The sequence below is a fragment of the Taudactylus pleione genome, unplaced genomic scaffold (genome assembly GCF_031769625.1).
Source record: "Taudactylus pleione unplaced genomic scaffold, aTauple2 ptg000089l, whole genome shotgun sequence".
Lineage (NCBI taxonomy): Eukaryota > Metazoa > Chordata > Amphibia > Anura > Myobatrachidae > Taudactylus > Taudactylus pleione.
The window spans coordinates 14973757-14990595 of record NW_028284491.1 but is presented as its reverse complement, the minus strand read 5'-3'; the positions used below and the strand labels follow the sequence as shown (position 1 = coordinate 14990595).

The 16839-nt window shown below is 43.0% G+C and overlaps 1 protein-coding gene across 5 annotated transcripts in view; it reads left to right on the top strand.

Moving 5' to 3' along the window:
* The window catches only part of ZNF385A (zinc finger protein 385A), a 358128-nt gene that overhangs the window by 124092 nt on the left and 217197 nt on the right, over positions 1-16839 (top strand). For 2 of the 5 annotated variants that reach the window (XM_088469211.1, XM_088469210.1), the window contains exon 2: positions 15077-15231. The exons of 1 other annotated variant lie outside the window; for it this stretch is intronic. In XM_088469211.1, coding sequence (XP_088325337.1) covers positions 15222-15231 — 10 coding nt within the window. In that variant the 5' untranslated portion in view covers positions 15077-15221. Of the gene's footprint in view, positions 1-14599; positions 15232-16839 lie in introns of those variants that run through there. 2 more of the 5 variants (XM_088469212.1, XM_088469209.1) reach the window with 1 other exon arrangement.

Below are 16839 nucleotides of genomic sequence, written 5' to 3'. Positions count from 1 at the left end.
AAACATGTTCATACCTTTCAGCATCATTTAGTTAATCTGCAGCACAGTGCTCTATGTTCTGCTCCCATTTGTCCCTGCATAAGTTCCAATAATAGAAACCTCGATGGAATTAAATTATATTAAAGTTTTTTTTTTAAATCCATTATTTAATGGAACCCAGGTTAATTCAGTTGAAAAATCAATGGGTAAAAAGGAAGTGGAGGAGTGCGTCCTGGCGCAACGTGGCAGGTTGGGAAATTTGTGTTCAATGTGTGTCTGGCTGTAAAATTACTTCTTCTTCTGCAGTTAAAGGCAAAGTGTCACCTTTCCTTATTTCGGGAGTGGAGAGGGAATCCCAGACAGATAAACTCCCCCCCCTAAAATCGGATCTGGCCAACATATCGTCTACATCGGCAAGTGTGTAGCCACTATGTAGGCCCTTGCGTGCTCTCGCGGGGTTGTTCATTGCATTTGCAGTACATGCTGGTCAATCTGTTAATGTGATGAGCGACACCAGGCTGGTGAATGGAGCCGGTGCCCGACATATCAGGCGGTCGGGCGCCAGATCATGTAATGTGTACCGCCCGCTCGATATATGTCGACCCGTCAGGTGTCACATCGCTGGGTACTCACATCGTTAAGTGTGTACCCAGCTTAAGTCTGTGTTTAATGCTGGCAGCCAGTATCATCTGTATTAGCAATTTTTGTTTGTTAACTAGTCCAGGGTGTCGAAAATGCAGTCCTCAATGCACCATAACAGTCCTGGTTTTAAGGATATCCATGCTTATGCACAGATGGTATAATCAAAATGGCTGAGGTTCTAAGTAAGTCCCATGTGCTTAAGTATGGATATCCTTAAAACATTAACTGTTAGGGTGCCTTGAGGACAGAGTTTAGGAACCACTGAACTAGTCCCAAAAAATATTTATATCATTGCAATAGTTTCTACAAGTTAGAGCAATTTGTGTAGTGGTTAGCAATACTGCCTCACAGCACTGAGGTCTTGGGTTCGAATACCACAAGGTCCTAACTATATGGAGTTTGTATGGTTTCCACTGGGTACTTTGGTTTTCTCCCACAATCCAAAAACATACTAGTAGGTTAACTGGATTCTGATGACATGTGGTAGGGAATATAGAGTGGATGCTCCACCACGGCATGGACTCATTTGAATGGCGAAAATACAATATGATCTGTAAAGCACTGCAGAATATGTGTGCCCTGTATAAATAACTTTTAAAAAATAATAATCCTTCAATTTATGCTAAATAAATTGATTTATTTTAATGGATTAATCTAAAATCTACAGGAATGTATTTATGCATCAAAAGTACAGTACAGCGCAAACATTTTAGGCAGGTGTGGAAAAAATGCTGCAAAGTAACAATGCTTTAAAAAATAGAATTGTTAATAGTTTAGTTTTATCAATTAAAGCAAATGGAGTTGGGGATTTGGTCAGGATTAATGATGTCCTCAATGCTGAGTAATACAGGCAGGTACTTATCCATCATGCAATACCATCAGGGAGGTGTCTGGCTCCAAATTTATTCTTCAGCAGGACAATGACCCCAAACATACAGCCAATGTCATTAATAACTGTCTTCAAGAACAAGGAGTCCTGGAAGTGATGATATGGCCCCCACAGAAACCTGATCTCAACATCATAGCGTCTGTCTGGGATTACATGAAGAGACAGAAGGATTTGAGCAAGCCTACATCCACAGAAGATCTGTAGTTAGTTCTCCAAGAAGTTTGGAATAACCTCCCTGCTGAGTTCCTTCAAAAACTGTGTGCAAGTGTACCTAGAAGAATTGATGCTGTTTTGAAGGCAGAGGGTGGTCACACCAAATATTGATTTGATTTAGATTTCTCTTCTGTTCATTCACTTTGCATTTTGTTCATTGATAAAAATAAACTATTTACAACTCTATTTTTGAAAGCATTCTTACTATGCAGCATTTTTTCCACACCTGCATAAAACTTTTGCACAGTACTGTATATTTTATTGCTGCACAGTGATAGAAAAGGGACCTTTAATCTGTAGGCCACAGTAATGTTGGAAAAGAGATTTTTTACTTTCAGAGAACTTTATCTTACTGGTTTCTACTTGCCCCTCATTAATCTTGTTCTAAATAAATTATTTTTCTGGGTACCTATATGCTTTCAAGCCACGTATTTAGCCAAACAAAGTAAAATAATTAAGAGGCATACAAATGAAAGCTATATTCAGAGTATAACATCATCCATTGTAGAGAATGTACCAAAACTGAAAATTATTCAAATCAACAACTACATTATAAAAATACTTTGACGGAACATAACGAAATTGTACCAAAATGATAAAGCAAAAGATACAGCCAATTAAAGTATTCTCAATGTGGGTAACTTCATATAAAGGTACATTAATAAGAATTTAAACATGGGTTGTAAAACTGAATCACAGGAATAATGTATTTCTGTGGTTCCCCAAATTTCTCAGTTTGAGGCTCCCTTAGGGTCTCCATAATTTTTTCAAGGCACCCCTAAGCCAAAATAATTACCAAGCAGCCCTGTTTTTTAAGTAGTTTGGTCAAAATAATGTAATAAGTATTTTAAAAAAAGAAAAACTGTGCTATTCTTACCCATTACCCCCTCAATGTCTCTTCATTTGCCCCCTCTGTCTCTCTCCCATTGCCCCCTCTGTCTCTTCATTTGCCCCCTATGTCTCTCTCCCATTGCCCCCTACATGTCTCTCCATTTGCCACCTCTATCTCTCTCTCATTGCCCACTCTGTCTCTCTTATTGCCCCCTCCATGTCTCTCCCTTTGCCCCCTCCATGTCTCTCCCTTTGCCCCTTCATGTATTTCTTGTCCCCCTCCTTCTCTCCCTTTGCCCCCTCCATGTCTCTCCATTTGCCCTTTCATATCTTTCGCTTTTCTCCCTCCATGTCTCTCCCTTTGCCCCCTCCATGTCTCTCAATTTGCCCCCTCCATGTCTCTCCCTTTGCCCCCTCCATGTCTCTCAATTTGCCCCCTCCATCTCTCTCAATTTGCCCCCTCCATGTCTCTCAATTTGCCCCCTCCATGTCTCTCCATTTGCCCCTCCATGTCTTTCTCTTTTCTCCCTCCATGTCTCTCCCTTTGCCCCCTCAATGTCTCTCCTTTTGCTCCATCCATGTATTTCTTTTCCCCCTTAATGTCTCTCCCTTTGTCCCCTCCATGTCTCTCCTTTTGCTCCATCCATGTATTTCTTTCCCCCCTTAATGTCTCTCCCTTTGTCCCCTCCATGTCTATTCATTTGCCCCCACCATGTATCTCCTTTTGCTCCCTCCATGTCTCTCCATTTGCCCATCCATGTCTTTATCTTTGCCCTCTCCTTGTCTCTCCCTTTGTCCTCTACCTGTCTCTCCATTAGCCCCTATCCATATCCCCCATTACTTACCTTTAGTTGTGATCATCAGCACTGTTTTGCAGCATTGCTCCTCAGATCAGATAAGATACTTTCTGTCTGATCTCAAACAATGCCCTGCACTGTAGGACCGTATTCAGCAACAGGCAGCCTCAGGATTCACTGTCTGTTGCTTTACAGTGACAGCTCTCACCCTACTCATCGCAACCCCTCCACCTCCCGCTCTGCTCCCCACCACCAACCCCTCTCCCACCCATGCACAAAAAATATATTTTACACAAAATGAAAAAAAAATACAGTGGCCGGCCTCTTTAGGCCACCGGCCACCCCATTGACAGCGCCGCGGCACCCGAGGGAGGCGTGGCTCACAGTTTGGAAACCACTGATGTAGTTACTTAATCAATAAAAAGGTTAATTGTAGCTTTCCTTTTTTGAGCTTGTTAGGTAAACATTCGATGCTAAAGCAATAAATTCTGAAATGTTCAGAGCATTCCTAGTTTAACTTGACATTATTCTGGCAGAGCGGTCAGTTTAAATCCATGACACAGCTCAGTGAGTGTATTATCACTCACAAAGCAGACCCAATTATTGGAAAATGGTCTGTATAATTGACAGCCATACACACACAATAAAGGGCATTCTCAAAATATTTAAAAGCCAGTCACAAGGAAGTCAGTCTCAAGTAATTAGAAGGGATTCCCACATCTGCAGCAGTTTTTAAAATAATCTAAGGCTCTATAGCCATTGGGGTCAATCTTATTCCATGCGAAGGTTGCGAGTTGCTGTTGCAATGGCGTTAAAAAGCTGCCAACGGCACCGCACCTCACACCAGGGGCGTTTCTGGAGAGGAGGGGGCCCTTATGCAGTGTGCGTCACGGACCACCTCCTCTCAGTTGGGCGGCTGGCAGCACACTGGGCGTGCCCAGAGTCTATAGCGCATGCGCAGGTCACTGTAGTGCGCATGCGCAAAACGACAGGAAAATGGCCGCAGTGGCCATTTTCCAGGCATTTTACAGCGCTGACACCATCGCTGACGTCGGATTCCGGAGAGGTGTTATAATATGGGTCCAAGGTGTGCGGTGCGCACACACTGCACCCATTATAAATATGCCCCAGCCTGACACCCTTCCCGGCTCGCTCCAAGTCCAACTTCGCTTAATTTTGCTCTGAGCCCTATGGGACTGCGAGCACTTTTAGGTGAATCTGGGCTGCCGTCAAGCGCGCCCATTGTCGTGATGACTTGCACCCGCGAGTACATCAGGAACAATAGGATTGAGCCCATTGACTGCTTACTATATTGTCGTGAGGACTCAGGTGAGCAAATTATAATTATTATTATTGTTATTATTATTATTAGTAGTATCTTTTATTTATATGTTGTCACAAGGTTTCTGCAGCACCTAACAAAGAACAGTTGAGCAGAACAAGAGAACAGTGACTTACAGTACAAGACATTGCAGGACAAGTACATGGTATATAAGCATTGCTGTAACAGCAGTCATATTACTCGAATAAGTAGCAGGGTGGCAGAAGTCAAGGGTTAGGTGCTCTTGTAGGGAGTATGGAGTAGATAATAGTATGAGTAAGGGAATGAAAAGCACATGGGGGAAGAGGGCCATGCTAGGGTGAGCTTACATTCTAAAGGGGGGAGACAGACAGGGGTGACACAGGAGTAGATGGAGAGCATGGGACAGAGGGTTAGGATGAGAGATGGATGGCTTTGATGAAGAAGTGGGTCCTGAGAGTCCATTTGAAGTTTTGTAAAGAGGTAGAGAATTCCAGAGGTAGGGAGCAGAATGTGCATTTGCAGAGCGAAGAAAGCAGACAGGAGTGTGAAGGGAGATTAGGTTAGAGATGTAAATGGGAGAGGAATGGGTGAGTGCTTTGTACGTAAGTGTGAGAAGCTTGAATTGGGTTCTGGAGAGGAAGGGGAGCCAGTGGAGGGATTGTAGGAGAAAAGAGGCAGATGTAGTATGTTTGGAGAGGAAGATGAGCCAGGCAGCAGCATTGAGGACAGATTGGAAAGGAGAAAGGCGGGAGTCAGGGAGGCCAGATAGGAGGAGGTTACATTAGTCCAGTATGGAGCTGATCAGTGATTGGATGAGGGTCTTAGTAGCATCCTAGGTGAGAAAGGGTCTGATCCTAGAAATAGTTTTGAGATGGAAACGGCAGGACAGCGAAAGGTACTGAATGTGTGGCTTGAAAGAGAGGGAGGAGTCAACGGTAACGCCAAAAAAAAATCACACTTGGATGCTAGAGGAGATGGTTGTGCTGTTAATAGATAATGAAATTGTGGGAAGTAAGGTTATGTGGGAGGGTGTTTAGTTCAGTCTTAGACGTGTTTAGTTTAAGAAAGTGCTAGGACATCCAGGAAGAGATAGCAGAGAGACAGTTGGAGATACAAGTGAGAAGAGAGGGGGAGAGGTCAGAGGAGGAGAGGTAGATCTGAGTGATGATACTGGAAGCCAAAGACCTGATGAGCTCACCTAGAGAGGACGTATAGAGGGAGAATAGAACAGGTCCAAGAACATAGCTTAGGGGGAGACCTACTTTTAGTGGAAGTGGGGGGGGGGGGAGTAGGGTCATGAAAAAATACAGAAAAGGAGCGTTTGTTGCCTTTTCTCTGTTATATTAAGAATTCTGGCTACACATGCTGTGTTGCAATAGGCAACATTGGGTAAACCACAATGTCTAAAACTGTTCTTAAATGTAAAGCATTATTAAAATTTATTTAAATATAGCGGGAAGGTAACACAGCCTGTGTGTGCTGTCACATACTTCCCAACATTTGTAAACGGGGCAGGGGAGTGTATGCGGCACTCTGAGGGCGAGTCTGCATCATAGTAGGCATGGGGTCTCCACTCCTGGTGGGAGAGATTTTAGCAAAATAAATGCAATTTTATTGCCGCACACATTGGGGTCAACTCAATGCGAGGTTGAAATAGAAATGGCGATACGCAGGATTCACGGTGAGGTTGCGTGACTTTTCTACAATAAGTGACATGGCAGAAATATATGAAAAAGTGGGGAATCATCCTGGACCCCAAAAATGTAGCAACTAAGATAACAGGACAGTATAAAAAGCTATTAGTGACTATAAGGAAAGTGCTAGAGGTTCTTAAAAGATGTCAAATGACTGATATTTGCATTTTTTATTTACACCTCCACATACCTGTTCCACATCATTTACACCTCCACATACTGTACCTGTCCCACATCATTTACACCTCCACATACTGTACCTGTCCCACATCATTAACACCTCCACATACTGTACCTGTCCAACATCATTTACACCTCCACATACTATACCTGTCCAACATCATTTACACCTCCACATACTGTACCTGTCCCACATCATTTACACCTCCGCATACTGTACCTGTCCAACATCATTTACACTTCCTGTCACCTCCACATACCTGTCCCACGTCATTTACACCTCCACATACTGTACCTGTCCCACATCATTTACACCTCCACATACTGTACCTGTCCCACATCATTTACACCTCCACATACTATACCTGTCCAACATCATTTACACCTCCACATACTGTACCTGTCCCACATCATTTACACCTCCACATACTGTACCTGTCCAACATCATTTACACCTCCACATACTGTACCTGTCCCACATCATTTACACCTCCACATACTGTACCTGTAACTCATCATTAACACCTCCACATACTGTACCTGTCCAACATCATTTACACCTCCACATACTGTACCTGTCCCACATCATTTACACTTCCTGTCACCTCCACATACCTGTCCCACGTCATTTACACCTCCACATACTGTACCTGTCCCACATCATTTACACCTCCACATACTGTACCTGTCCCACATCATTTACACCTCCACATACTGTACCTGTCCCACATCATTTACACCTCCACATACTGTACCTGTTCCACATCATTTACACCTCCACATACTGTACCTGTCCCACATCATTTACACCTCCACATACTGTACCTGTTCCACATCATTTACATCTCCACATACCTGTCCCATGTCATTTATACCTACACATACTGTACCTGTTCCACATCATTTACATCTCCACATACCTGTCACCTCCACATGCCTGTCCCACATCATTTACACCTCCACATACTGTACCTGTTCCACATCATTTACACCTCCACATACTGTACCTGTCCCATATCATTTACACCTCCACATACTGTACCTGTTCCAAATCATTTACATCTCCACATACCTGTCCCATGTCATTTACACTTACACATACTGTACCTGTTCCACATCATTTACATCTCCACATACCTGTCATTTCCACATGCCTGACCCACATCATTTACACCTCCACATACTGTACTTGTTCCACATCATTTACACCTCCACAAGCCTGTCCCATGTCATTTACACCTCCACACACCTGCCCTACATAATTTACACCTCCACATACCTGTCCCACATCATTTACACCTCCACATACCTGTCCCACATCATTTACACCTCCACATACCTGTCCCACATCATTTACACCTCCACATACCTGTCACCTCCACATGTCTGTCCCATGTAATTTACACCTCCACACACCTGCCCACATAATTTACACCTCCACATACCTGTCCCACATCATTTACACCTCCACATACCTGTCCCACATCATTTACTCCTCCACATACTGTACCTGTCCCACATCATTTACACCTCCACATACTGTACCTGTTCCACATCATTTACACCTCCACATACTGTACCTGTCCCACCTCATTTACACCTCCACATACTGTACCTGTTCCAAATCATTTACATCTCCACATACCTGTCCCATGTCATTTACACTTACACATACTGTACCTGTTCCACATCATTTACATCTCCACATACCTGTCACTTCCACATGCCTGTCCCACATCATTTACACCTCCACATACTGTACCTGTTCCACATCATTTACACCTCCACAAGCCTGTCCCATGTCATTTACACCTCCACACACCTGCCCTACATAATTTACACCTCCACATACCTGTCCCACATCATTTACACCTCCACATACCTGTCCCACATAATTTACACCTCCACATACCTGTCCCACATCATTTACACCTCCACATACCTGTCACCTCCACATGTCTGTCCCATGTAATTTACACCTTCACACACCTGCCCATATAATTTACACCTCCACATACCTGTCCCACATCATTTACACCTCCACATACCTGTCCCACATCATTTACACCTCCACATACTGTACCTGTCCCACATCATTTACACCTCCACATACTGTACCTGTCCATCATTTACACCTCCACATACTGTACCTGTCACATGTCATTTACACCTACACATACTGTACCTGTTCCACATCAGTTACACCTCCACATACGTTTCACCTCCACATGCCTGTCCCACATCATTTACACCTCCATATACTGTACCTGTTCCACATCATTTACACCTCCACAAGCCTGTCCCATGTCATTTACACCTCCACACACCTGGCCCACATCATTTACACCTCCACATACCTGTCCCACATCATTTACACCTCCACATACCTGTTCCACATCATTTACACCTCCACAAGCCTGTCCCATGTCATTTACACCACCACACACCTGCCCCACATCATTTACACCTCCACATACCTGTCCCACATAATTTACACCTCCACATACCTGTCCCACATAATTTACACCTCCACATACCTGTCACCTCCACATGCCTGTCCCATGTAATTTACACCTCCACACACCTGCCCCACATCATTATTTGCACCTCCACATATCTGTCCTACATCATTTACACCTCCACATACCAGTCCCACATTATTTACACCTCCACCTACCTGTCCCACATCATTTACACCTACACATTCCTGTCCCACATCATTTACACCTCCACCTACCTGTCCCACATCATTTATACCTCCACATTCTTGTCCCACATCATTTAACCCATTATTGAACTTTTTAGAGACAGTCACCCAAAAACTGATGTCTTCATTGGGCAATTTATGCCATTTAAACCCCTCCAAGTGCATGATTATTTATAGGGAAGGGTGTACCAGAGGTTCTGCACTGTGTCCCAAATTTTCCCTACCTTTTCACACCCAGATTTAAAAGCACACATCAGGTTCTTTCCCTGATGTAATGTATTGCTTTACCCCATAGTCCTATGTGCACTATGCAAAAAACTGTGGTTCCTGTACTACTCCCGTTTGTTCGGGATTAGATGGCTTTTAAGAGCAGAGCAGGGTTATCAGTAGAGATGCTTGTACTATTTGATCCAGTTTAAAATGCAATCAATCTATCCCTGTGTGATAAACCCAAATTAAGGTGTGTATTTGAACATCTAACTAAAAGTCCATGTTCTCAGCCCACAGACAAAGGTGAGTGTACTAGTTAGCAGTTTCGATGAAGCCAGTCACGATAAATCCATACTGTTATAAAGTACAGTAATTTTATATACTTCATTTTACTTTTGTCCTTTATTGTGCCAAATAATTTTTTGATGTATTTACGGTTTTGTAAGTTTGTAGAATATAAACAATTCAGTTCAAGTTATGGGTTATACTGGTCAAGCAGTGATAACCCCATACTGTGTCATTGTTTTTGGGGTTATGACTGTTTCTCTCAATTTATAAAGGAGTAAACCATGGAGAAATCACAGATTATTCTTGTGGTCCCTCTATATTGGCCTAATGTGCACAATACCGATGTTCGCATAGTGGAGCAATTATCAGCAACTGCGCATACGCAAAATGCTATGAAGCCCCCTACGGCGCATGCATTACACCCTGGTACAGGGTGCTGTTGTGATCGATTCAGATGGTATCAGGAAGGCGGTAGATAAGTGATGGGTGGTGACTGGGAAGTGGCTTGAAGTGAACGCAAGAAAAGTCTGTCATGGGTCAGTTATGGGAGTGTCGGGGCGTGCCAGTGCAAGCGGCTGCATTTACAGACGCACAGCCCCAAGCAGATGAGACTGTGGTCAGACAGAGAAACTGCCACTGCCATAGGGATGGTGCATTATTCAATTTGTGCAAGCGATGGTGGCGTATCAGGACACACATATCGGTATTACATCGCACATAGGTCCTAAAAGTGTGAGTCTCAGTCTTTGTACATTTGGCCACACTGATGTACACAAGGGAAGGAGTTTCTAGCTCATTAGCATAAAGTCTCAGATGGACGACAGCCTGTAGATGCTGCTGCGTACGCTTTTGCGTGCTACTCAGAATCAAGCCCTATGTGCATTACATTGTAGTTGGTCGCACAGTCTGGGGACTGCAATGTGGAATACATTTATAAAACTGCGATAAAATAATCTTATCACAGTTTGAATAAAAAAACATAACGCCATCTCAGGGTGGTATTATGTATATGTACCGTGTAATCCGGCATCTGAAGTCTGCGGTGATTCTTCTGCACATGCATGAGCTGTCTGATCATACCTTAGCAATACCAGTTACCAGCACAGCAGTGATCTCTGAGGATCACCTCTGGTGTGTTTACCACGCAGAGATAAGCTACGATACAAAATGTTAAGTACCACAGTTAAAATAAGTATATTAATAAATAGAGCCCTAGGTATTAATATAAACCTCTTATCCTGTCCTGGAAAAATCGTATGTGTGCATCGGTCAGTGTGTACAGACAATATGTCTGTGAATGAAGTCGTTCTCAAACATATTGCGTTGGCTGTGCAGCACAGTCGATACCCGATATATTTGCAGAATGATATATTGGTGCATCGTGCTGTTTGTACGAGCAGTCAGCCGACCACCTGACCTGTACATTTGTTGCAGAGGACGTTGGTAACTGACAGCTCAACTGGGCAGACACATTTAAATGCCTGCCTAGTTGTGACATCAGTCACCACACATCAGGCCGACGATTGATAAGTGTGTATGCAGGCCGATCCGTCATCCTAGTGTGTGCCCAGCTTTAGGCTGCATTTCTGCTCAAGGCATATCTATACACGGGCATGTAAGATAAAAGCAACTTAAAATGTAATCTCAGAAACGTAAGGGTAAATCCAGACCCTAACATGTAAAAATAAACATGTTTACAGTAACAAGACATGAACTAATTCATACTAAAATCGTAAACATGGTTACTTATTACAATACACAATTTCAGCACAACCAAAATCTTTAAAGAATACAAATCTGGAATAAAATCTGTACTGTACCTTGAAATCAGGGGCAATTGATAGCCATTATACTGGTACTATATACAAACTGAGAATACAGTAGTAGTTCCTAAAGAGGAAATGATTACAGAATGAAACAGCAAGAAGGGTTACAGCAGAAGATGCATTATTGATTACAGAAATATAGGATTGTAGCAACTATCAGTAAACAAGATTTAAAGTGAACTATAAAAACCACAAACAGTTAATGCATACTTGCCTACTTTTGAAAAAAGCTTTTCAGGAAGAGTGTGACAGCAGCACCTATGAGCGCGGCGGTAAAGTGGGCGTGTACTGCTACATCTGAGAGGCGTGTCATAAACCTGACTTACATCCAAATGTAAATGAGCCCCAAAGAAGTTAGTAAGATATATTTGTTGATGAAAACACACTGATATTTTTCAGGCAATGTGTGTAGCCATAGGGATCATTGGGGTAGATGTATGAAAGCGGCACGTTAAGAGCCGCTATAACGCTTCCTGCTTCGCCTCCTTACCGAGGCGAAGCAGGAAGCAGTACCGATGAGGTGTAAGAACATCTCATCGGCCGGAGAGGAGGAGCGTTAACTCCCCCCTCTGGCGCTACCCGCTAGAGACAGCAGCACATCAGCCTAATGCTGATGCGCTATGTCTCTGTCCCGGCCGGTTCCACTGAGCATGCGCAGGATCTCGCAAGTATCGCGAGATCCCCGCGTGCAGCCCTGGAGCCGGCAGCAGCCTCAGCAGGGACAGCGCTGTCCCTGCTGTGGGTATAGGTTAGCGCCAGGCTGTAGCTGTCGATAACGGCCGACCGTTCGTACATGGCCCTGTCGCACGGCACTGCTATCTTGTAGATAGCAGCGCCCCGATAATGACAGCGGCGCATAGCGCCCCTGTCATTTACCGCCCAGAACCCCGATCATACATCGGGGAGAAGCGGTATCAGCGCACATAACGTGCGCAGATAATTCTTCTGGGCTTCATACATCTACCCCATTGTGCCTTATAACCAATGCAGGGAAATGATACTAATGATCCCATTTGAATGTAAATATCTCTGTTTATATTTATATATAATATCTACATAATGGGGGTAAGGTGCAATCAGGGAGATTGCTATAGACTCTTCAGGGAGTCAGGGAGATTGCTACTATTTCTGGTAGTCTCCCTGAGTTGGAAAGCATGAGTTATATGTGAGGAAAGAATTCCCAGTGCAAACCAACAATAAGAAAATTGTTAGTGACCGGAAAAGTGAAATATAATGGACAGCGCCCCCTCCCTGCTCAGCTGCATCTCTCAGATGATAGTGCATGTCTCATGGAGGTTCCAGTTCTGCTGAGCATCTCCTACGTTTAGTATTCCGGGCACTTGTCACTGACTCACTTGGGGGAGGGGAAATGGTGCACTGACTGAATGGGAGGCTGGAGAAGATACACACAGAGCCGGCTGGAGAGAGAGAGAGTGTGGGACATGTATGATAGATATGGCAGCTACCACCCCACCGGAATAGAGGGGCAGGGAAAAGGATTGGAATGTGGGCGCAAGAAGATATGTAGAGAGACACTAATATGGATGTGTCATGCAGAGATGCGTGTCAGCTGTATGGATGAGCCGGGAGATGCACTAAGGAGCAGGGAGGGTAACACTACGTGGGTGTATACTAGATAGACTGATGGGACAAGAGTATGCAGTGAGCACACAGGATTGTTCTGTAAAGTTAGAAAATAATGCTAACAAAATACAATATACAATGTGAGATCAAGGAGTGCTCCTTACAGGAAAGGGATGTAGGAAGGTCAGGAACATGCAGTGATACACATAGATGAAAGGAAAGGTAGGCAAGGAGGAAAGCGCTACATACAGCAGGTAATCAGGAAAAGCAAGGAGAATATGAGCATAGGAGAGAGCGGACCTGCACATCCATAGCCAGTCCTATCTGTAATATAGCGGGGCAGACTGGAGAAGATCAATAGTTTTATTTTCGTCAGGTTTGTTTTTGGATATTTTTTATGTCACTCTTTTTTTGTATACAATGTAAAGGTCAGAGCACCCCCCATTTTGTTTTATTACAGACAATAAGCTGTAGGTAAAGGGATGATCAGAGTCGATAACCTTTCCCAATATTCCTGCTGATCTTCCTGAGTTTTATGCAAAAGTCAAATGATTATATTTAAATCAAGACCCTAGCCTAGCATATGAAAATGCATGTGTTCACATCGATAAGGCTGGACATGGTTTATTTTATAATGTAAAAATTGACAGTACAACTGCAGCTCCAAATATTCCAAAGCATGAATAATACATAAACATTGGAATGTACCTGACTTATTGGACGTTAGGTAACCATGCTTACATGTACAAGATACAAACTGAGAATACTCTAGTTCCTAAAGAGGAAATTAGTCTAGAATATAACAGCAGTAAGTGTTAACAGCAGAAAATGCATTATGGATGATATAAATAAAGGAATGTTACAATTACCAGAAAAAAAGTGTTAACACATGAACTATTAAAAATCAACTAATAGTATTGCTTGTGTCTATTAACTGCTAATAGTTGGGAGTATAACCGATAAATCATACACAGGGCAAGTAAAATCTAGAACAACTCTACGTATAAATACACAAGTCATGTTAATATACTGTATTGAATCCTGTAAATATCAGTATAAACAGTAAGTTTTGATGTCATTGCTTGTAATCTTTGAGTTCTTATGTCATCGCTTCAGTGTTCATTGGGCAAAATGTTGTCATCATAAGGAATTATGCACACTATATTATCTACATTTTTATGAGTATTATAAGTCACCTCAGATTTCTGTGACCTGTTTAAAATAACTCAAATAGAAAAAAAAAACTAGATAGACAGACGTTAATGGATCCCAGTGTCAGTTAAATATGTAAACAAAAGGGTTAAATCTATAGCTTCCATTCTCCCCACCCTTACCTCCCTTAAGCAAGATAACTCGGCCAATGGAAAGCCAGTACAGGTGACACAAAGTCCCGCCCCTCACCTGGCACAGTGCAGAACAGTGGGATAGGAGAGCTATTACCAAGAGTGCATATCCTCAGATACTTTCCCTCGTCTCCTTTGGGAGTTTCCCTGTTTGTCCTGAATAAAGACAGAGGTACTGGGGGTGAACCCTACTTGGGATTTTGCCAGAGACCTTCCCCATTGTGAAGGAAAAGACGAGGAGTTGGCTTCTGCAAGTGCCCAAAACTCTGTAATCTGCTATAGCCCTTCAGCTGCCTTCCTAGTTCTACAGCCAGTTTATTAACAGTTTACAAATAGGAAAAACACAGAACTTTCTTGGATCGCTATAAACTCTCCAGGATAATTCCATCCACACTGCAGGACTGTAGCCTTGCCTGCCAGGATTGTATTTAGGGCATCATCCGCTCCATTCTGACAACCTAGAATTCTGCAAGCCTATTCTTTCGTATCCCCCACTTCCAATCCCCCCCCCCCCTACCCTCCCAGGCTTGCCTGTCGCACAATCTGTCAGAGCCCTAACATTTCCTCTCCCTTTTCTGTGCTGGTAAAAGGCTTTTCCCATTGCTGCCTGAAGAAGAGAGTGGATAGAGTGCTCCAGAACTGACTGAAAGAAAAGGGTCTGAAAGGAGAGCTGCCCCCCCTCACACCATCTGAGGAAAAGCGTCCTGTGTGTGCCAGACCCTGCAGGCTGAAGTCATGATTTTGGGTGAGTAAACACTCTTTTTCCACCTTTTTACTATTATTAGTTGTTTTTTTTTTGCAAATCTTTTGCAGTTGTGAGAGCTGTAATAGAATCTATTGATTGTATGTCCCTGCATCACTTTACTAAGCTCTTTTATTTTGGTTTTGCTATATTATTTTCATCTAGCCATTCACAGATTTATCTCTCTGTGACGCTGTGTCTATTGTTGCAGTTCAGTCCTTCTGATTTATTCTTCTCTGCACCAAAATGAGTCTGCTGTTTGCTCCCTCTTCCACCTCTTCCTTTCCCCTTCTCCAGCTGTGGATCCGGATTTTAGGATGGGGCAGATGCACCAGCGCTACTCACTGCATCTCCTGGTGCTGGAGAAAGAAGTTATTTTTGTCTTGGGATTTCGCTGTTTAGAACCTCAGGAAATGTGATGTTGAGAACAGTAGCATTGCTGATCCCTTCACTCCCTATCATACCCCCTCTGTAGTTTCTAACTGTGCTCCCTGACAACTCATTGGTCTTGTAAACTCTTGTCTGCATAGTAACAGTGACCAACCTCCAGGTATAACTGATGTACAGAAAGTTATATAAATCTGAATATCCCACTCCCACAGGTGCTGTATGATCTCTCTATCTGAAAAGCCTTTTTAAGGAAGGTAAAGTTTAATGTAATGAGAAATCACTGACCTTGCTGATATCTGGCTAGTATACTGCCTGCTGGCAAGGATCTGCACAGTACACTGGAAACTGCCATATGTTGCATGCTGGCTGGGAATATGTATAGTTGTAGTGGCACTGGTGGGTAATGTCTAGGAAGTCACCATGCATTGTGTGTAGTGTAAGTGGGTAAATATAGCTTATTAACAGAAGGATAAACTACGTAAGAGTTGTGACTGGAAGACAACAGCACGAGGCAGACTGACTGTTACATAACAAACCTGAAACATTAGAATTCTTGTTTTGTTTTGTTTTTTTATTAAAAATAATAATAATAATAATAATTTCAGCCTTAATTCTCCCATCCAGCCTAAGAAAATAAACCTGCAGTACTGAATATTTGATAGTGGCCAAGTTGACACTGCAGTTATTTGGCCATCTACAGGCTCTGATGATTATTGGTCGCTGGGGAGCAGGAACACTCACTGTAATGGACACAGCTGCACGTGTCCCTCCTCAGCTTGGCTTACCACCAACACATTCAGCAGCTGTGCTTCTGTAATTATAGAGAGACACGGAGCCACCGTACCTGTTCCAATCAGAGCCTGGACAATCACAAAACACTATTTCTTAAAACTTTGCCTCTTTTTCACAGTAGTACAGATTACAGGCAGATATAGCATTAGCCACCGTCCAGTACCTCTACTGGATTATCTGCTCTCTCCAAAAGGGTTTATTAGTCTTATACCAGTTGACAATGTTATAGAATAATAGCTGCTTGTTGAGATGCTTCGTTTATTTACATTGCTTCCATATTGCACTCTATCAATGGCCTATGTATGCTGGAATATAACAGGCGTTATGGACGGATAGCTTCAATTATCTTACTATTGATTTTTCCTACATGCAACTTTTGCAGGACATTGTTCCATTATACAGATTAAGAATAATGGAACTGAGACAATG